Raw genomic sequence first — 23,030 nt, forward strand, 5'->3', positions numbered from 1 at the left:
GGCGCTAGTCAAGCTATGAGAAAAGCCCTCAGATACATTAGCTCGCTTGTATTACCATTTCTGAATACGGCACGCCCCCTTCTTTGGGTAAGACGGGACATCAGGGGGAAGGCTAGCTTAAGGGCAGAACTGCAACCTCTTGGTTTAAGGGGCGCTCAAGGGCAAGGCCCGTCTGGGACTGAGTCTTCAAGGGGATTGACTTGCCCGGATCCCACCCCTTTTTTTGGGGTTAGCCAGGGGAAGGGGCTTCAGGCCGGATAGGGGACGGGGCCAGCTGGGGGAGGGGGCGGCCGGAAGGTTGCCCGCTGGCCCCACCCCCTGATCGGGCTGAGTTTGCTGGCCGCAGTGGGCGTCATAGCGACCAGTCATTTCGGTCATTACGGTGTTATGGGTGCTGGCTTTTTATATATATAGATTATGGTATATTACTGAGAAACATCTATGTGATACAGATGAAAGAACACAGAACAAAAGTCATGGTCAAATGTCACTTTGTGTGACCCTTAACCAATTTCTCCACTCAGTTTCCTCTTCTTCAAATGTAGAAATAATACAAGTTTTGCATATATTTCGTATTATTTCAGAATAAAGTGAGAATGAATATGTATTCATTTTGAAATTTGTGAAGTGCTGTTCAGATATAATTAAATATTATACATACACAAATAAAAACAAGCAATATTGTAACCTTACCATACACATAGCTTATTAAACCATGGAACTTCAGGATGCTGATGTCAAAGTTATTTATCACTTCATCCAGTACTTGATACCATATTGAAGATACAAAAACAAAAATGGAATATCCTTTCTGTTTGAAATATTGATATAGATGTTAAATTCACGTCATTGTAATTGTTTGAAGAAATCATTTAACAGGTATTTCATAGTTCATTCAAGAATGCATGGAGACATTGAGATCGCATGGTCCTTTATCATATTTGGAGACAGATCCCTTTGAAAATCTAATGAAAACTAAGGATCTTCTCCCAGAAAAATGTTTGTATCTTATATAAACAGAATCTTGCAAGGAATTTCAAAGGTGTTCATATGATTGACATTTAGTAAGACTTTGGTGATAAGGCTTCCTTTCAGATTTCTGGGTTTTCTAGACTATTATGGCCTCCACCTATTCCTTGCTTTAGCTACATTCCATCTAAAGTCTGTCTCTTTAACAATCTTAATGCTTGTGTTCAGACTACCCTCACTATTGCCATTCTCTACACTTTTCATCAGTGCTTATCCCCAGTGCAGGCAGTAAGGGGGAGGCGGGGTGCGGGGGAAGGAGGCATGAACCAGGCTAACAAATGTAAGAAACAGACGAAGGCTTTAGACAGAAGTGGCGGTTGTAGGTAGTTCCAGTATTAGCAGATGAGGTTGCAGCGAGGCTGAAACAGAGGCCAATAGTCTGAGAAACTAAACTGTTAAAATTTTCACTGATTTACAATTCTAATCCGAAACAGTCAAATATTTGAAATTATTTGTTACTGTGTTCATTTGTAAGCAGCTGTCCATTGAGATTCTCTGTAATTTAACCATCTCCCACCTTTAATAATATAATATAAACTGATTTTTAAGATGTAAAATACTGTAACAGCGTATGGGGTTGTCATGCTGGATTATAATATGGTTTGATGTGATGTAAAGAAAAGTTGCACAACATCACATCTGTTGTATGCAATGCCAGCCCTATGGACAAACAGGCCAAAGTTCTTTTTCTCTATTAGTCCATGTAACAACTAAATATTTTTCCAGGTTTGTAGAATTTTAATCCCCAGATTTTCTACTTTTGCTTCTAAATCCTCAGCTTATTTAACACTTTTTTTTATCATTTAACCAACAGTACTCAATATTTAGTATCTTCAGACAATAAATAAATTGGCATCTATTAATAACAAAATCCAAGGTCAATATTTTAAAATGCAAACATATTCTTAGAATACCAGAGAACATGTTCTTATTTTGTAACTTCAGCAACAGTCACCCGAGATCCTCAAAAGTGTTACTGTTTAGAGTAAGGGCATGTAAGTTCTTTGTAAGCCAGATGGAGTCACTATTGTGGAAGTTTGCTTTTTATTATCTGATGTTGGTTTAAATTTTTATATGCTAGTGCCAACATGATCCAATGAGAGTCTATTTTTAAAATAAAATCTAGAAGAAGGTAGCAAACTACTTAATAATGAATGTGAAGAATTGAATTAGCGTATTATTTTATGTTCTTAAAAAAATTATTGGTATTGCAAGGTGAATTTTTGTAGTAATATTACATGTTGATAACCGACACTGATTTTAAGATTTCCGCATTATATAAGCAGAAAACACCGGGAACAGAGATTTAAGGTGCAGAGATGCTGCTGAGGCAGCATTAACGTGAATTAGATTCCTCTTAGGTAGTGCTCAGTGGAAGGGGGTGTGCATATGCAGGGTTTAAAGAAACTTAAAAGCGTGAGAGACATTTTTAATTTAGAATGCCAACAGGCATCATTTGATATCCGAAGTATAGCTTGCAATGTTTTTTCCTACAGGATTTCATCACCATTCAGAATGCTTTCTTGTTTAAATGTGATACTATATTTTTATATACAATCATAAAATAAACAGTAGATGATAGAGAAATCACTTTTTTTAGAGGGAGAAAGAAACATATGATATAAGGAAATAGAACATGCTATGAAACTCAAAGCTTCTACTTATTGTATTTTAACTAATTTTTATTAATCTTTCTTACATTTGTTTTGTTAAATTAGGGTCACTAGTGTTAGTAGATTAAAACTTTTTATGATTCTTTTAATCTGGAACTATTATTTTTCAGTTTCTTTATCTTGTAGACCACTGATGAATTCTTCAATTTCTTCAAGTGGCTCTTTTTCAAATTTTATAACCATTTAATTTTCTAGTAATAACGTTCTGCAGAAAGAAGTTAAAGTGAATAGTTTCTCAACATAAATAAGTATATTAGAAAGCAGATTTATATTGCTAGGCTTTGAAGAGGAAGATCTTTGTGGACATTTAAAACACCAAGGAATTATAAAGCCATGGTGAAGAGCAGGCGATAAAGCAAGATATCTCTTTGCTGATGTGCCATCAACTGAAAATTAATATGAATTAGTCCTGTAGCTAACAGTGAGCTACAGGTACTAACGTCCCTAAAACACTGAAATAGGAAGTGGTAGAAGAAACTGGTAAAAGAAACCCCAAGGGCATCCTCTTTTTTCCCCCCTATGATCCCTTTAATCCTTGAATTGTCAAACCACATGGAAAATAACAGAGCTGCATAGTTCTAAGACTTAAGTGAAATTATCTTTTTAAAATAAAATATTAGGTCTTTTCATATCTCCGGACAAGAATAAGGCATGTATTCCATGCAGAAAGAGTAACTTGGAACAAGAGATGCATATTGCTTTTGTATTTTTAATACAATATTATTATCTATGACTAAGCAGGCTGCACCCAGTAGAAAAAAATTATAGCCAATATTTTATTTTCTGTTTTTGAAACAGATGATTCAACGAGAAGCAGATGTGAAAAGCAAGGTAACTGCTGTGGCACTGACAGACTCTGTTCACAATGTGTGGCATCAAGAAGCTGGCAAAACCATTCGAGAGTGGATGAGAGAGGTGAGACTGGGTTTTTCCAATGCTGAGATGAATGAGCGTGAGCCTTTATATCCTGATCCCCCACCAACATGTATCACCTTCCACCCTCAAATGCCCTTTCTAGAGGCAGAACATTGAGAGGGAATAGAAAAAAAACTAGACATATTTGAAATAAGAGAAAACCCTTCTGAAGAACAAATACTTTGAAAGCCCTCTTCCCTTTTTTTGGTTTGCTATAGAATATTACATATGCACACAATATACTGTAGGAGCTTTGGCTGAAAATGGTCATGATCTGTTAAGAGGTTATTAGCTCCTGATATTTAATTTTCCCACTGGTGCACTTAATTACAAGAAAGAAACTTGGCTGTACTCTGGTCTCCTCCTTCCCTGAATTCTTAAGTGGATTGGCTCACCACTGCCAGTAGGGGGAGAAGAAATAAAAAGCAGAAATAGTGTTTTGCCAGACTCTTAATCTAGAAGAAACCCTAGAGCTGGTCAGGATCCAGCCTCCAGTTAAGAAAGCTTCTTGTCATTTTTTTTAAGAGCTAGTGAACTTGAAAACTAACAGGGACTCATTGACTATGCTCCCACTTAAAACAAAACAAAACTTTCAGCCCATTATTTCCTTTATTTCTATCTATATATATAAAAGCCTAAGCATCCATTACGATGGAGCAACTGGAACAACCGGTTGCTATGATGTGCACTGACCACCAGGGGGCAGACACTCAATGCAGGAGCTGCCCCCAGCCTGCAGGCCCTGATTGCCGATGGAGCCTGCCAGCCAACCTCCTAGTCCCTATCCCTGGCCTGCAGGCCCCGATGGCCCGATCGGGGCCGAGCCCCCTGGCTGGGATGGGAAATTGGAGAGGAGGGGGTGGCGGCGAACATGGCCCCGTTCCCCTGGGGGCCGAGGGCCAGCTCCCTCCTTGGGACCAGCAGCCAACTTCCCAGGATTCTCCCTGCAGCTAGCAGGCCCTGATTGGCCCACTGCCTGCCCTCTGTGGTGGTGGGTCCCCCCCCAACCCCCCGCAAGCTGGCAGGCCCCAATTGCCTGATTGGGGCCAGGTCCCAGGCTGGGACGGGGAACTAGGGGTGGGTAGCGGCAAACTCGGGCAGTGAGGAAAGGAGGAGGGTGAAAGCGGGGAGGCAGGGAACCGTACAGTGGCAGCATGCGGGCAGGGAGGGAAGGAGGAGGTGGTAAGGTGGGAAACCCGATCGTCCCTGATCGCCAGCCAGGCCTAGGGACCCCACCGGTGCACGAATTTCATGTACCAGACCTCTAGTTATAGATAAACAGCTGAAGTTTTTATTTATATTTACCTTTCTGATATTATAAGCAATTGACATCAGCCACATCATGCTATAGCAGTTGTTTAGTCAGATCACATGCTTATATGAATAAGCTGGTTGACCTAGATTTTTTCTCAGTTTTTGTTGATGGAACACCCAGACATTTATTCAGCTGACCTCTCACCATAGCTGTGGTGGGTAACATCTACCAGCCCTCATGGTGCATGTTAAGGACTGAGTTGACATTGGAAGAGTTTCAAAAACTAGGACTAGGCTATATAATCCCATAGTGGTGTTATCCTTATACCGCCTATCTGTTTACACTGTTGTTGTCATTCCCCAATAGAAAAAGTACCTTTATCATAAAAAATCCAAAATAGTTTTACTCCATTCCTCATAATGCTATAAACATATAAAGGTGGATTTATTTTCATCTATTCTAACTCCCAGGTGTTTTCTGACCACATTAGTTTTCATATTTCTTCTTTTACATGTATCTGAATCCTTAATTGTCTCTTCCAAGGGCTTAAACTTTTTCTAGAGACATTTTATGTATTTCATGCTGATACTTTTTTTTGTGCTATTTATCTGTCCAAATGGATACATGAACAGCTTCCAGCCCATGTGGAATTTAGGACCTGTCCCAAACTAGAAATATCCTGTTCATTATTTTTTCAACTGGGCATTCTTTGTGTCTCATTCTAGATGACAAATATAACACTATTTATTTAGGTTTACTTTTTTAGGTATTTCTAACTAAAACTAGATAAGGTGTCCCCTTCCAAAATCAGAATATATTCTTTGGATTTCATCTGACTGAAATAGGCAGTAATTTAAAGCATCTTAATGTAATCAAAACTGCCAATTATTTCTTTGCTAATAGCCTTTGTTAAAAACATTGTAATGTTATAAAATTTTACAAATGACCTATCTCTTGAATAGTTCCTTCAACTCCCTTGATTATGCCTTAGGCATGAAGCAGCTTGAAGAGTTTTGCATTATGACATACCAAAATTCAAACCCCAGCTCAATTCAAACCTACCTAACTGTAGTCTTGGGCAAGTTGCTTAATATCTTGGATATTCTCTCTAAAATATAAAACCTACCTTGTAAACATTGTTGGCACTGTAAAGAAGATTAATAAATCACAGCTATTGTTGTTATAGTAACCTTCACATCCCCAAATAATGTGAAATACATGAACTGTATTTTCTTTTTGTTTTATGAATGATTTTTATATTCAAAATATCTTACAAAAGGGATGGGTAGGGAGTTAGGAGAACTGAATTTTGATTATGTTTCTGGCTTAGTTACTCATTAGGTAAATAAATAATTAGAGATCAAGCATGTACCAGATACTTTGCTTAGACTTATAGTCTTGGGAAAGCCACTTTTTTGTTCTTCTGGGCCTAGTTCGTAATTGTGAATTAGAGGTAATTTCTATTTCATCTACTTCCTGAACTATTTTGAGAATCAAAGATGATGAGCAAGAAAAAAACTCCTTGAAAAGCAAATAGTACTATTTAAATAAATGAAATGTATTATTATAGAAAACACTATAATATCCCAAAGATAAAAATTATTAGATCAGAGTTGATGGAGCTTTGAAATTATCCCTGCTCAGAGTTCATCCCTAAAGCAAGAACAAAATCAGAAACTATAGAAGACTATGCCAGGTGTCCTTGTAAGAACTCACTAAATGTGTGACCCCCGCCTTGTAGATAATTTATGTGGTTTGGCAAGATAAGAGTCCAGTGTTTTCCAACACTTAGGATGAAACTCCATCCTCTCTTCTTTCACCTTTACTAGTCCTTGTCTATTCTGCGAGACTCCTTGAAATAATGAAGACAAACAAGCCTGGGGTCAGTAGACAGAAAGGATGGTTGTCTTGAGCACGGGGATTGGGAGAAGGTGTGGTAGGGGAGCCTTTGTGTCCCTTGGCGTCCACCTCCTCCTCGCCTCCTGCTCTAGCCTCATTTAGAATCATCTCAGAAACTGAGATATTTTGCAAATATCCCTCCCAAGAAAAACACCTTAGCCAAACTGGAATGTCTTCTCTAAAAATAGCAGTCGCGTTATAGATGAAGCCACAGTGCTTTCAGCCTCATGACTGGCTCCATTATTTCACCCAACACCGCTTTAAAATGTGAAAGTAGGACAGTGGTACAAGTTGCCCACTCATTCCTGTTAGATTGCAAATTAGTAAAACTGTCTTTTGTTTTGTAAGCCAGTTTAAATTAATATTTTAAAGTTATTGATGTTAAGTACTTGTTTTCTATAAAAAGCTGATTTTTCAGTCCTGTTCATTAGCATACACTAACCAGTGCACATACTAACCAGCCTCATGAGGAGAGGTCAAAGGTGGCCAAAGGCAGTTCCTGAGAGACACTTCTCACCTCAGGCTCCAGGATGTAAAGGCTGCATGGGCAAGGATGATCCTGGAGACGGTTATGCCAAGTGCAATAGCCAGACGTAGGAAGGAAAATTCTCCATAATCTGACATATATGTGGAATCTAAAAAAGTAAACACACAGAAGAGAGTAGACGGTGACTACCAGTGGCAGGGAGGTGAAGGAAATGGGGAGATGTTGGCAAAGAGTACAAAGTTGCAGTTATGCAGGTTACCTAAGTTTAGAGACCTGATGGTCAGCATGATGACTGTACTTAACAATATTGGATTGAACACTAGAAATTTGCTAAGAGAATAGACTTCAGTTTTTCTCAACACACAAACACACACACATACACACGAATCTATGTGAGATTTGTTATTTAGCTTGACTATAATAAGAAAACATTTTACTATATACATGTATATCACATCATGTTATATACCTTAAATGTATAATTTTTATTTTAAAAAATAAAAATAGATAAGGCTGAGTGGGCAAATGTCATTTCCTGCCTTACCCCTAGCTTCTGAAAGTCTCCAGCCAACCCAGATGTATGGTTCTCCATAGCGGTCAGGAACCCTTACCTATCGCCATGCAGCTCTGTGTGTCGGTGCTGGACACTCAGACTGGTGAATTGTTCTTGTTGTATGAGGAGACAATACCTGCCACATTAAAGATCGGTGCCTAAGGCATGGATGATTTACTACTCAGACAAATGAAATAAAAGTGAATCAAATCCTAAACTCCAAATACTTCCAAATACCTTGCATAGGAATACCTACTATCTGTTTTCTCTTTAAACATAATATACTTTTATTAAAAAAAATTTAATTCATTTCATATCTACACTAAAATATTGCAAACCCTTGGTTCAAATGTCAAAGAGAGTCACTCAGTACTGTGGCCAAAGGCACTTCTAATCATTAGTAATAGTTCCCAAGCTTTTGGATTTCACAAAGAAGACAATTTACAACCCCCAAATCCCATAAGGTCATCATTTCAGAGTAAAAGACCTTTAAATTGAAAACACTTAACTTTAAGAAACACTCACTTATAGTGACTATTTTTCTCTTTTTCCCTCAGACCCAGAGAAACTCTAGTTACATGATCCATCCTCATATGCTGGCTCTGGTCCAGGGCTTCTTTCTTCATGCTTGTTGGTTGGGATGAGGCTCAGGCATGGTTCTGTTGGTACCTCTAGTCCAGTATACCCTGTGTTGTCTGCTTAGGCACCTGAGAATAGATCTCCAGGGACTGGGCATTCACTCCAGCATGTTTTGAGTTTAGGTAGGGCATCCATTTCTCTTTTTTTAATCCTCACCCAAATATGTTGAGAGAGAGAGGATAGGTGGAGAAAGTGAGAAAGAGAAACATCAATATGAGAGAGAAACATCAATCAGTTGCCTCCCATACATGCCCTGACCAGGGATTGGACCCCCCACCAAGGTGTGTGCCCTGATTGGGAATCGAACCCGCAATCTTTTGGCGTACAGGACGACACTCCAACCAACTGAATCACCTCACCAGGGCTAAATAGTGCTTTCCCACTGAGCTGCCTCTGTTGCCAGCACTTTGCTAGCATTCATCTCAACTGAAGAACTGGGGTGAGTCGGGGGCAAACTGGGGCATTGAGAAGACGGATAGAATAAGCATTAGAACAGTGATAGAGATTTGATTTCTAAACTATAGAAACACATCTCAGAATAGGGAATTATATTTGACTAGAAGCCCGGTGCATGAAAATTCATGCACTGGAGGGGGTGTCCCTCAGCCTGGTCTGCCCCCTCTCACAGTCCAGGAGCCCTCAGGGGCAGGAGGCGACCAGGTGATCAGGGAAAGGCGACGCCCCCATCACACCTCTGCTGCTGCCACTGCCAGCAGTGCAAGCCTCAGCTGGCCCTGGTTATCTGAGCCTCAGGCAGCCCTGGGTGGCTGGGCAGGCGCCATCCGAGGCTTAACTGCACCTCAGGCGGCTGGGGAGCTGAGGGAACTGGGGGACTCTGGCCTTGCCATGCGCTTACCACCCCGGCGGGGCTCAGGGGACTGGGCGCCGCCATCTTGTGGCTGTGGGTGCCGCCATCTTTGAGGGCATGGCAGCCAATTAGCATATTCCCTCCTTATTGGCTGTGGGTGCTGCCACCTTTGAGGGTGGGTAGTCAATGAGCATATTCCCTCCTTATTCTATGTGGGCACCACCATCTTTGTGTGAGGGTCAATTAGCATATTCCCTCTTTATTAGATAGGATAAGATAGAATTTCAGATAGTTTGACTTAATATATTATGGCTGTATGTCTTTCTTATACTTCTTTCTTTACATATATTTCCCAGTGTGCTTACATTATTTTATTTCATTATACTCTATGACATGGAAAACCTATTTTTAGCTTGTTTTGCCCAGTTTTCTATATATTTTTCCCAGGGCGGGTTGGGGGAGGATAAAGATTTCACAAGTGCACACATGCACATGTATACACTGATAAAATTTATGGTATCAAACCTTTACCATTCTATACAGGTACTTTGTCATTCCTGAGAACTTTTGTACATACTTTTAACTATAACATGTTTATTTTTCTACCCTATTTTTATGAGAGAGCAAAGCCCAAACATGTACTCTGGCTGGTGTGGCTCACTGGTTGAGCATTGTCCTTTGCACCAAGAGGGCACATGTCCAGGTTGCGGGTTTGATTCCCAATCGGGGGTGTACAGGAGGCAGCCAATCAATATTTCTCCCTCTCATCAATGTGTCTCTCTCTCCTTCTCCCTTCTCTCTAAAATCAATAAAAACATAATTTAAAAAAATTTAAAGCCCAAACATATGCCTAGATAAAAACAAATTTCAGAATCATAAAATGTTAACTTACATTTTGCTTTAAATGTTTTAAGTTAAAAGTGACCTGGATAAAATCCATTTTGTTCAGCTTTTTAAATTCAGTGGTAACGAGTTAAAAAATGATTAATCGCCTGCACATTGTAATGTACCATCACTTTTTTTAATACTAGAAATATCCTATAAGACATAGTTTTACATATGTGAAGTGTGTGTGGGCAGTATTAAGAGTGACATATCACCTGGGTAATAGCTGACTTTCATCAGATTTGGAGGTACTACTAGGATGAATAATAATTAAAATATAGGCCTAATCGCTGCCTGTCTTTCGGTAGTGCTAATTGCTGTCATTGAAAAGACTGAATTGTTTAAGAAAGAGAGAGAGAAAGAGAAAGTCATTCTTCATTGAAGCTATCTCCCTGTATCATTGGGAGCCTATTTTTAGTACCTATAGAAGTCATGATTTTTGAATTTATTAGGGGCTGTGATGAATGATAAAACAAATCATCCATTTACATATCTTGACACTGCTTTGGAGAATACTTATTTCTTACAAGCAAGTGTCACATTGTATATAAAAGCTGGCTAATTGTCTGCTAATCTTCTGCATTATCCAGAACTCTCTGATGTGGTATTCTATCAATAGTAATATTAATTTGACTTATTTCAAATGTATGAAATATCTTCTAAAACCCCATTTCTTTTATAATTTCTGTTCTTTTATATTGTATAATTTTGCATTCAGCTGCTAATTAAGATTAGGAGTGCAAGTTAAGAATACATATCCACTTTAAACCCTCAAGCTTTTATAATACAAGAAAACACTAATATTTTATCCATTTTAAATATAAAAAAGAGAGAAAGCATTTAAGAACATTACTAGATGTTGTGTTTGTTTTCATGGATTTTTTTCCACACAGTTCAATAGTTTCATTGATCTACTGTTTCTTACAAAAATCTGCCATGCTTTGTGAACTTCACTTTCTAATCTCATACAGCAACCCTTCCTTTATGTTATTCCTGCTCTCCCTGGTCCCAGAACAGTAGGGTTGCCTTGACAAATCTATTCAAAAGCCATTCCTCAGCCTTTATTGGTGGGGACTGGGGCCTTTGAAATTCTCTCCTCACTGCAACACAGCTGACATCTTCTTCCAGACAGAATGAATTAAGGAAACACAATAAGACACTTGATCTACCAGTCAAGGATCTTTCCACAGTGAGGACGGATTCCATGGTGCACAACCAGGGCAGCAAGCATCTAAAAATACACAATACGTGGTTGTTTACCAGAATGGCAATCAGCGATTTTTCCAACATGATTGATGGGATGATTTCTTTTAAAATAAAATCTGTTTGGAAATTCAGTGTGTGTGTGTGTGTGTGTGTGTGTGTGTTTTGGAAATTTTTTAAGAGACATATATGAGGTTAATCACATTTTTTGAGCCAGACTTAAAATCAGATTTAAAATGTATGGAAGGAATATAAATTATTTTTATTTCATTTGTCTGAATTGTAAGTTATTATTATCTTTACTATTGAAAGCTTTGTGTCCTCAGACACACCGCTACAATTCACCAGATTGTGTTTCTTTTGAACTCTTTAATACATCATTCATTGATCCAGGTTGAAGTAAAAATTAAGAGATGGTATCATTATAAGGGCCAGATTTTGAGGAGTAAGTATAAAATCTATTTCTTCTAGTATTACAAAGACAAAGAATATAGTTTTAAAATGTAGCTACTTTTTCACATGTTCAAAATAATATTAATTTCTATCTAAAAGTTAATAATGGACACCCTTTTTAGTTTCTTTTAATTATAATCCTAGCCTTCTCTTGGAAATATATTACATCACTAGAGGGCCGGTGCATGAAATTCGTGCAGGAGTACGGTCCTTAGGCCTGCCCAGCAATCGAAGTACGAGCATCTGGTGTGGAAGGGCAGGTCCCAGCTGATCTCTGGGCCCTGGGCAGCACCTGGTCCCCCGGGCCCCCGAGCATCCTCCTCTGTCTGAGTCACAGTGCCCAAGTCTCCACACGGAGATGCTGTGAGTGCGACCGGACATTGCAGGCCGGAGCGCAGCATGGGCCTCTTGGCCACCCAGTGGCGCTGCATGGAAGCCAGACAGGCAGCACGCTATCTCCCAGCCGGTCTCGCAGACTGGCTCTTCGAGAAACCACAGGGAGCCCAACCAGCCCCTGTGGTCCCGGTGGCTGCAGCCTGGCTCACCCAGATGACACTGTGCAGGTGTGGCGTGGGCTCCTCACGGGTGCCCGGCACCTGAGCACAGGGGCTTCCCCAGTGTGCGAGCCCTGGCGTCCTGGGGGAGGGTAGCAGTGGGAGTGAGAGCAAGCTCGGCGGACACCCCGCATTCTCACCACACCTCTGTCCCCGTCACCTCCTCCCCCAGGTAGCCGGCGAGAGGTCACAGTGTGTCACCAACACCCACTATGTTCCATGCCGCCCTCTGGTGGTCAAACTCCCGTTGAGAAGACAATTTGCATAATAGGTTTTTATTATATAGGATGGTTTAATGAAGGTCACCTGTATTCTTAATATCAACACACATGATTTGCTGAACTGTAGAAGATAAACTTTCCACAGTCATGTAGGTCATCAATAATTACTGACTGTTTGCATAAGAAAACCTTTTATAGTGTATGAAAAATAAATTGAATATACTTCTAGTGGATAAATTAATCTCTACAACCTGAAAAGTTGGTCTTGGCTTAAATTATGCTTCAACAGGAAATTGTCTCTATTACATTGCAGAACTGCTGTAATTGGGTCTCTAGCTCAGAACCATTAGACACTTCAGTGGAGTCCATGCTGCCTGACTGCCCCCGAGTCTCTGCAGGTATGTGTTTGATGAGATGTATGGGTTTTGTGTGTTTTTTAAGGTGAAAAAAATATGCTTATGAAATGTGGAATTCTGTTTTGCAAATTAAGCATGTTGTTCTGCTTTGAATCTTCAAACGAGTTATTGATAATATACGGCATGGGTCTGATCCACTACCAGAAATTTGTTAAGTAGCTAAAAATGTGTACCATCAAACTCCGTAAAGATGAATAGGTGAAACAATCTGAGAGTACTGAAGACAGTTGCTGTTGAAGCTTAGGGAAACAAGATGTCCATAAATTAAAAGTTGATTATAAGACAAGGACTGGGTAGCCATGCAGGATCTCAGAATATTTGTCTCTGATTGAGTACCAACTCAGTGATACAATAGGCAGTCAGGTCTCTGAATTTGGAAAAAGAGACGGCTGTGGCATATAGTCTTTAGGAAAGGTTTTCATGCAAAAGATTTTGGCTGGACTTTGTGTGTTAGGATTTGGATTGTCAGAAGATATACAGGATGGCATTTTAGTCAAAAGAAACAGAGCAATGTAAGGAATAAGTGCTAGAATGGATATGAAGATGTTCTCAGGAAACGAAGGCAGAACTGGCTGCTACTGAAAGGAAGGAAGTGGAGGGTGAGCCCCTCAGGTGGGCTCCAGACAGTGGATGGATGGCTGACACTGGTTCCCAGCCTACAGACTTTGTACTTTTATCTCTAATCTCTAGATTGCTTCTGGTTTTGGCTTTCACCATTCTCAACCATTGTTGATAGTAAACACAAATTGAGCGATGATATCTGGTTATGGCTACAGAACAGAAACAGGCTTGGTTTGACCATAGACGCCAAAAAATAAGCAGAAGTTTTGAACATGAACTACTCTAAGCAGCATTCAGAGGAGTGAATCACTACATATTAAGAGTTGCAAACATGTTTATGCATTTGAAGGAAATAATTTGGACAACATTTTAAGTACTAGGTAAAGAACTGTTATAAATAAATTTCACTATCATTATAGCCTAAAATAATGTGAATGGGAAGGAACAGTTTTGCTAGTAGGTCACTAAGGGTAATAAGAAGAGAGGTCAGTCCCATTTCCACCCCTTCATTCCCAGATCTGGGAGAAATAGGACAGTCTATTAAATGCTGATTTAGAGCAAATATCACTTCCTAGAGGACATTGTCTCATCCTAGAAGACACTATAACTGAGTCTTCAAAAAATCCTTTCACCATTCTATCAAGCCTGCTGCGTAAGGGTCATGGGGAACATGGTAAGACCAGTGAATGTTGGCAAGCCTAAGGCTCTTTTTTGTCCCCGCACTTGCTCTCTCTGATGGCAGCCAGCTGTCATGTTGTGAGCCGCTCTGTGGAGAGGTCCATGTGGCAAGGAATTGGTGTCTCTGGTCAAGAGCCAGTGAGAACCTGAGGCCTGCCAACAGCCACATGAGTGACCTTGGAAGAGGATCCTGTCCCAGTTGAGCTTTGTGATGCCTGCAACCCCAGCCAAGACCTTGACTGTGGCCTGTGAGAGACCCGGTACCAATTATCCAGCTAAGCCATGCTCAGATTCCTGACCCACAGAAACTGTGGGTGATGTGTCTTGTTTTAAGCTACCAAATTTTGGGGTGATTTGTTCCACAGTAGTAGATAATTATTAATGCAATAGATTTAAACTTCAACTCTCGTGGTCTCAAGCTTAAGTAAAAGCAACCTTAACTTTTTTGAGACTAAAGCCTTATAAAGCTCATCTTTGCTCTGATACCTTAGGGTTAAGAGCAACTCTTTCTAAAAAGGCACTAAAAAACTCATTGAAGACAATTCATTCCTCTACTTCAGTGGTTTTCAACCTTGGCTGCACATTAGAATCACCTGGGAATCTTTTTAAAATCCTGATTTCTGGGCCTCAGCCTCTGGAAATTCTGTTTCTTTGTTATGGGGTGGGGCCACAATGGCAGCAGCAGGCAAGCAAGCTACCAAGGACAGGGGTGTAAGAGTGAGCACCTCCTGCCAACCCAGAACCTCTTGGGTGGGGCCACAACATTAGTAACAAAGAAACAGAATTTCCGGAGGATGAGGCCCAGAAATCAGGATTTTAAAAAGATTCCCAGGTGATTCTAATGTGCAGCCAAGGTTGAGAACCACTGCTCTACTTGTTCCCCTACTGCCACATTAGACTTGGCTGTACAGTTTATCAGAGAGAAGATACTAAGTTTCTTATCACACTCATTTGATCTTACATTAAGTCATCTCACTATTCAGCTCTTCTCTGACCCAATTTTTCTTAGGGCAGAACTTACTCTCTGTAACCTTCTATTCCCTGTGGGATGTTATTCCAACACATTTGGCTTAAATGAGGAGGAGATTCCCTATACATTCCCCTGCCTATTTCAAATATTTATTGAGCATTTATTATGTTCCAGGTACTGGGGACATAGCAGTCAACAATAGGTTGTCATGACTGTTTTTTCCCTCAAAACAAAACAAAACACATTTTTTAAAGAACTGTTTCCTGGCCTTCTGCTAGTGGGTAGGTTCTTTCTTGTGAAGCTGGTATCAACATTAGGTTGCATCAAATGATAAAAGAGTTAGGGCCGGCACCCCAGTATTTTCCACACCAGCTTATAAAAACTGAACAGCTTTCAATCAAAATCAGTGATTTCCCTTAAAGAATCCTTACAAAAATGTTAACAAGGGATGTAACATAATCAAAAATGGGGTTTTAAAAAAGATTTGAGGGAAGCGAGAAGCCAGAAAACAGTAGACTCAGCAGGCTGTGGTGATAGAGCTGGTGTATGAGGTTGATGGCATGTACTGGAGAGGCAGCAGTGGGAGCAGCGAGGGTGGGAGAGCCCTAACAAATAGGACTCGACACTCCTTGATGATAAATAGATGTGGAGGCTAATAGAAAAGAAAGAGACAATGGTAAGTTCCAGTGAAATGTTACTGGAATAATGAAAATACCAGTGCTAGAATAGGGGAAAAGGAAAGGGAATTCAATTAAGGAGAAAAAATGATGAAATTGTTTTATGACCTACTTAATTGAGGTGATAGCAATTATGGTGATGGCAGGAAATTCAAATGGAAATAACCAAAGGTTGTTGAAGTACATTTGAATCACCTGAAATTCTCTGATCAATAATTCTGTTATCTATAATTTAAAATGTTAGTATTATTTGAAGATTTCAATATGTGTACTGAACACTGGTTAGTAATGGGTATTCAAACTATATGTTCAATTTAGCGAAGTCTTTTTTTCCAGCTTTCAACATTATAGAGTTTTTGTTGTTGTAATATGCTTCTTATCTTTTGACTGGAAGTTTCATGGTCATAGCAATAAAATTTCCTATAAAAATACATATTCATTTAATACTGTATTTTTCCATTATTACTAAATATGTAGTAATCACTAAATTTAATCCTATAGGAGTGAGTGAAAACACAAAAACTTGTGTTTTCCTTTACACAAAAATAGATCTATTGATCATAATAGTTTAATTTTATGAATGTTGTTACCTGTGACTATATATTTTAAGAATAGATAAAATATAGTTTTTAAATTATACTTAAAATGTCACTGATAATTATTTCACTATAGTTATATTGTTCTTACTTTTCTTTTGAAAGCAAATGTAATACTTGACAATGCCATGCTTAAGAGTGGGCAATGTTGCACCTTCTACTTAAAATGAAGTCTGACTTTTCAGTTGTCATAACATATAGTGAATGGTGGAATTTTGACGGATCTTGAGTATGTGTCTAGTGCCCCACTTTTTCCTATTAATAGTGTTTCCTACTAGTAATATCAGTCAGCTAAAAACAGTTACTCAGAGAATTATGTAATAGGTTAATAGGATCTGGTTTAGAGTATAGCCCACACTGATTGTTTGTACATTTGTTATAAAATGGCAACAGCAAATATCTGCTCATTTATAGAAATGTTATGAAGATAATTTTTTAAGTGTCTGGAGGGGTATTTGAGTTCACCAGAAGGAAGGCGCTGTAAAAAGTAATGTGGTGCTATATATTTTCATTAGGCATTTTAGAATTTAAGGCTATAATTTATTTTAAGACTATTATTGATCATTTGAATCCTATAGGAGTGAAAAGGCATTTCTAAAAATATTCTCCTTTCCATTTCCTTATCTAATTTTATTTTTAAACAATAAGTAACTTAGTTATTTGTGTTTTCCTATGTTTTCTGTGACATTGGTATGGTCACAAAATAGTATACAGAAACCAGAGTCACAGAAAGGTAGAAAATATAGTGACAAAATCAAAAGGCAAACTACCAGTGGAAAGAAAAATGCTCAGTAGGTCAAAGAAATTGGGGCACAGTAAAGCTTAAAGCAACATTTGGGTAGCAGTAAAGATGAAATTAGAAGTGATCTTGCATGGTGTGCTGCTCCCCAAAGATAGCTAATATAATTTTTGGCCGTGTCTGAGGAGGCATTCTCCCAAGGTGAATGAAAGGAAAGCAAAACCTGAATGTTGGAAACCAGACAAGGTTACAGAGCATTGACATCTTCTGACTTCTTACAAGTCTGGACATGCTTGTTTGGCTGGCGCATGGCTGACAGGCTGCTCTTTGCCAGGCTGGTTCTAAGGCTGCTGCTAAGGCTCCTAGACTTCCCACTACCTCCAGCTATGCTCCTTACACGCAGTTCTGGGTATGTGCATTCATTCTGCAAGTATTTGCTATGGCCTGAAGCTGCTCCAGGGACAGACATAGCAGGTAGTTACAGCAGAGAAGGTCCTGCATGGAGCTTATCATCTAGTAGCAGAGACAGTTATTAAACAAGATAAATAGGAAAGAATATAGTATGTTAGATGGTGGAAGTTGGTAGGAGAAATATAAAGCAGGAAGAAAAGGCCGAAATATATGTATGTGGAGGGGAGGATTTGAATTTTTAGGGAGGTGGCAGGAAAGACCTCACTGAGAAGATGACATTTCTAGGACATGCCTTCTAGTCCTGACCTCTACCACCTCCCATTGATAAAAACAACAGTATTGCCTTCCTGACTTTAGAGATCCTTGTCCTAGACTTCAGTGTTTCTGTTCAGCTCTGAAATCTGTGCCCTAATTCCTTCCCCATAGTCTCTTGTCCTGAGTTCTTGAAAACCTGACCAACACATCAGACCCATGTTACCCTAAGGTTTATGGTAACCGTAAGTATAGCTAACAGCAAGTTATTGAGGCTATTCCTATCCCACTCTTCCTTACACAACACACATAGAAAAGTATAACATCTGTTCAGCACTCTGGAGTTCACAGGCAGGGTTGCTTATGTCCAGGTGAGACGATGGTGCCCTCCTGGCTGACTTGCAGGATGAGGAGGCAATATTTTTATATACTTGTGACCACCAGGCACACAGGATGGAAAGCCCTGCCCCACAGCTTTAATTTTTCACCTGTTGCCTGAACCTAAATTCACTAAATGATGTGGTTTATGTGCCTATCAACATATTTCCTCCCAGAACTTGTATTATTCCCATTTTTCCTTGCTCTTGTCATGCTTGAGACAGGCTTTTCTCTATTATTTCAGCTTACCTAGAACACTTGGTGTGAATCGGGGCACCTCACAATTACAACAATAACAGCAGAAATGTTTAAAAAAAAAAAGAAGAAGAAGAAGAAGAAGAAGAAGCAGCAGCAGCAGCAGGATGTGGGAAAGAGCCTTAGTAGATCTCTTAAGAGTTAAGAACTAAACTTGAAAACTGACTATATTTAGATGATCTTGTCTTGGTTGTGAATATAGGAGAAGGGGACTGCTGATAACATTTTCCTAAACTGTCAAGCCTTATTTCCCCTCCAGAAAAGACAGTGGGAAATTAGTAATTTCTAGGTGAATTTGAATTGTAGAAAACGTGCTAATGTAACCCTAATTTCATCCAGATTGACTGTTTACATTGACTAAACTTACTGAATATTTGCTAAATATTCACTTCACTTTATTGCTGAAAATATGTCTTGAGAAAATGACACTAAGGAGTTATATCTCTTCTTTGTTAGTGAATAATCACTTCCTTCTAAAGATAGCAATGAAAAATCTACAGTAATTGCTTCTAGAATGTGGTGTCATTCAGAATGTATAGACAAGTTGAGTTGTTTAATATGTTTTTAGACTCAGCTCAAGTTAATTAGGTAATTGAAAATCTATACTTTGCCTTACAAACAGACCTTAAAAGTCAGGGCATATTAGCATATATGATACTGTCTCACTTTTTGACTCCATGTACTGTACAAGAATTGTTGCATTCATTCAAAGGATAGATATTTTAATCCTTTAAATGATACTTTCAGTAAATAAATAGTACTTCTCAGACAGTTTTTGTTCTTTACTCTAGAATTGGCCTTGTAGCTGTTATTCATCAGTTTGCTTCCCTATTCATTGTTCTATGCTACCTAATAATTATTAGTTAATTTAAGGGATAAGTGTTCTAAAAGTTGACCACCAGAAATTCTTGTGCTTTCAGTGAATCATTCATGATAATTAATTGGAATCAGGAATTCTGGGGATTTAAAGAATCATTTAAAATAACCTATCTAAATTCTATATGATATTTATGTAGATCACCAATATTTGCATACTTAATCAGGTCCAATGTGATCCCGTGATTTTGACTCTCAGTTTTCCAGTAATCACAGTGAATATAAGTAGTTTCATTCCAGAAATCTCACTTTTAAAAAAATTAAAAATAGCCACCATGTTTTTTACAGCTTTCTGAACCAATTTGTGAAAATCCTTCGAAGAATTTGGCAGTAAAGGTGGCAATCTCCTTTTACTGAGCTAACTCTTCCCTTTAAAGATAAAAAATTGTAAGACTAATTATTTTTTGAATGCTTTGGGATACATAATTGAATAATATGAATTTGAATTTGTACTTGAAAGTTATGAATTAATTTGGAAGAGCTGTTACTTTTACTGTCCCCATAGCAGTGTCTCATGGCTCTTAATGCTATGTTCCCAATTGTTGGAAAAGTAAGTTGAGGATCACTGGTACCTAAGACAGAAACTTTTGTCCTTTTTACCATAAGTATTGGTCTCCTTGCCATGGCTGTGCTTCACTTATCCTCTATTTCTCTACCTTTGTGTCAAGTTCTGTCTGGGTCACTGCTCTTGATGGCTTTCTGTGTGTGTGTGTGTGTGTGTGTGTGTGTGTGTGTTTCCCTTCTCTGTGTGTGTGTGTGTTTCCCTTTCTCTCTCTCTCTCTCTCTCTCTCTCTGTGTGTTTCCCTTCTCTCTCTCTTTCTCTCTCTCTCTCTCTCTCTCTCTCTCTCTCTCTCTCTCTGTGTGTGTGTGTGTGTGCTCTCTCTCTCTCTCTCTCTCTGTGTGTGTGTGTGTTTCCCTTCTCTCTCTCTCTCTCTCTCTCTCTCTCTCTCTCTCTCTCTCTCTCTCTCTGTGTGTGTGTGTGTGTGTCCTTCCCTTCTCTGTGTGTGTGTGTGTGTGTGTGTGTCTGTCTCATCTGGTCTAGTCTCTGTGTATGACTCTTACAGTTTTTGTCTACCCTGTCCTCCTGACTTCAGTCTCCCCACCTAGGGATTCCTATTACCTCTGGCATCACATCTCCCCCAGCCCAGTCTCTGCCTGCGCCTGCCTGACCTGTGGTGTTCACTGAGTCCACTGAGCTTTACTTCTCTTTGACTATGGGATACATGCCTCCCTCAAGTCACAAGGTCTCTTCTCTTGACATATTCCCTGTCTGCTCCCACCTACACCCTACCCTCCCTGCCAGCTCTGTCCTGTCACTGAGAGACATCAAATCACCAGAGATAATGTATCTGCTGGCAAAAATAACCCAAAACAAACCTCATCAGAGAAATTGCATTGCTTTCTAGACATGATTCACAACATCTAAAATAAATACTTTGGTATGAAGTGAAAATTCAAAATGAACATTAGGCATCATGGATAGGCCAAATATGTTCTATTTATAAAATCCCAAGATGATCTAAGTTGATTATCAGCACTTTAAAAGAAGGGGTATTTTTTAAGGTTTTGTTTCATCATATTCTTTTCTTTTTCAATATATTTTTATTGATTTCAGAGAGGAAGGAAGAGGGAGAGAGAGATAGAAACATCCGTGATGACAGAGAATCATTGATGGGCTGCCTCCTGCACACCCCCCACTGGGGATCGATCCTGCAACCTGGGCATGTGCCCTTGACCAGAATCAAACCTGGGACCTTTCAGTCTGCAGGCCTACGCTCTATCCACTGAACCAGACCAGCTAGAGCTGTTTCATCATATTCTTAAAATATAGTCTTACTTTAAAGGAGAATAGTTATATTTAATTATAAATTTTGAGAGATAATTTGTTTGACCAGTGACTTCAGTTTTTAGTCATCAAAATGGATTTAACTAATATATCATGTGCAAATATTCTTTGAGAATTGGTACTAGTATTTCTGTCCATATTGTCTGTTAATATCCCCTTCAGTCATACATATCTCACCTCAAGTATTCAATATGTTATACTAATAAATAAAGTAATCATGTACCAGCTAGTTTACAGATATTTTGAAAAATCTCATGGCACAATCCTTGACAGAATTCAGTTATATTACAGAATTTTATAATTTCTAAAATACTGTAGAAGTTACTTGTTGAAAATTTGGGCAAAGACACATGAACTTAATTTTAAGTTTGTGTAGCAATGATTTCTATAAATGAGGCTATTATAAGAAACCCTAAATTAAATTTTCACCTTCATTCCATGTTATTATGTTGTACTTTAAATATATGTTCCAGATGAATATGTTACTTTTCATTTCAAACTCCATAATCAACATTTATGATGAAGAGCTTTAGATTTATCATGACTGTGGGAAATTTGTATTCTCCCAAATATGTGGAGAATTCTACGATATGGCCAGATAAAGATATACAATCACATTATCTATAAGATGTAGATAATACTAGAACCAACACATTGGGTTTTGTCAGAATTAAGTGAAATAACCTACATAGGACTATTAAAATAGTACTGGGCATATAGTTAGGACTCAAAATATAGGTGGTCCTCGCTTTGCAAGGTTCCAGTATATACAAATTTCAGCCACCATAGTTTAGCTAAATAACACCAACTCCCCTGGAAAAAAAGTTCAAATTTCAGTTACCACAATATATTAAGTGTGAATGATTGCATTAAGTACAAATTTCTATCTAAATGGTAGATGGCACATTATGATCAGTGGCCAGTCAGCACTTCTGTCAAAATCTGTCGCTGACTTATCACTGTATATCTGATATTCAATTCATACACAGATAGCACTAACTTCCATTTTACAAAATGGATGATCAAAAGAGAGACTTGGCCAACAAAGATAAAAGTGCAGGAAAGAAATGAAATGCTGGAAATGAAATTAGAAAGTGTTTGTGATGGAAAAGATGAAGATGTCCCATAGGAAATGACTAGCAAAACAAACAAACAAAAACACTTCACATCAAATGAACTCTGAGATATTTCATGACATTGGAAGTGTAAAGGATAATATGTTGGAAGCTGATCTGACTTAGGAGTGTGATAATTTGCCAAGGCATAGAAAAGGTTTGCTTGAACTGTATCATAAGTTATATGACAAGAAGGCAAGCACTGTTCAAACTACTCTTAATAAGTTTTTATAAAGAAATAAAGTAACCATGGACATAGATAATAGTGGGGTGAAGGCCTGGGGAGGGGTTTGGAGTGGGGAGTAGGGGGTCAATGGGAGAAACAAAGGGGGACATCTGTAATATTTTCAACAATAAAGATAAATTTTTAAAAGTAAGTTAAATAACTGGAAAAGGAAGGGGGATGAAGAAGTACAAATTTCCACTTATAAAATAAGTCATGGAGATGTAATTTGCAGCATAAGGAATATTGTCAATAATATTGTAATAACTCTTTGGTAACAGATGGTTACTAGAGTTACCATGGTGACCACTTCATAAGGTATATAAATGTTGGATCACTATGTTGTATACATGAAACTAATATAATATTGTATGTCAACTATAATCTATACTAATAAAAGCGTAATATGCTAATTAGACCGGGACCCCTTACGGACAAAGCCATGGTGGCGGGGCCAAGACAG

The 23,030-nt window shown here is 38.7% G+C and overlaps 1 protein-coding gene across 8 annotated transcripts in view; it reads left to right on the forward strand.

The window, feature by feature from the left end:
* FAM172A (family with sequence similarity 172 member A) overlaps positions 1-23,030 on the forward strand; it is a 379,783-nt gene that overhangs the window by 237,405 nt on the left and 119,348 nt on the right. For 7 of the 8 annotated variants that reach the window (XM_023749992.1, XM_006081215.3, XM_023749986.1 and 4 more), the window contains 2 exons: positions 3,501-3,617; positions 12,888-12,972. In XM_023749992.1, coding sequence (XP_023605760.1) covers positions 3,501-3,617; positions 12,888-12,972 — 202 coding nt within the window. Of the gene's footprint in view, positions 1-3,500; positions 3,618-12,887; positions 12,973-18,496; positions 18,598-23,030 lie in introns of those variants that run through there. The other variant, XM_023749974.1, reaches the window with a different exon arrangement.

This window comes from Myotis lucifugus, unplaced genomic scaffold, assembly GCF_000147115.1.
Source record: "Myotis lucifugus unplaced genomic scaffold, Myoluc2.0 scaffold_0, whole genome shotgun sequence".
Taxonomy (NCBI): domain Eukaryota; kingdom Metazoa; phylum Chordata; class Mammalia; order Chiroptera; family Vespertilionidae; genus Myotis; species Myotis lucifugus.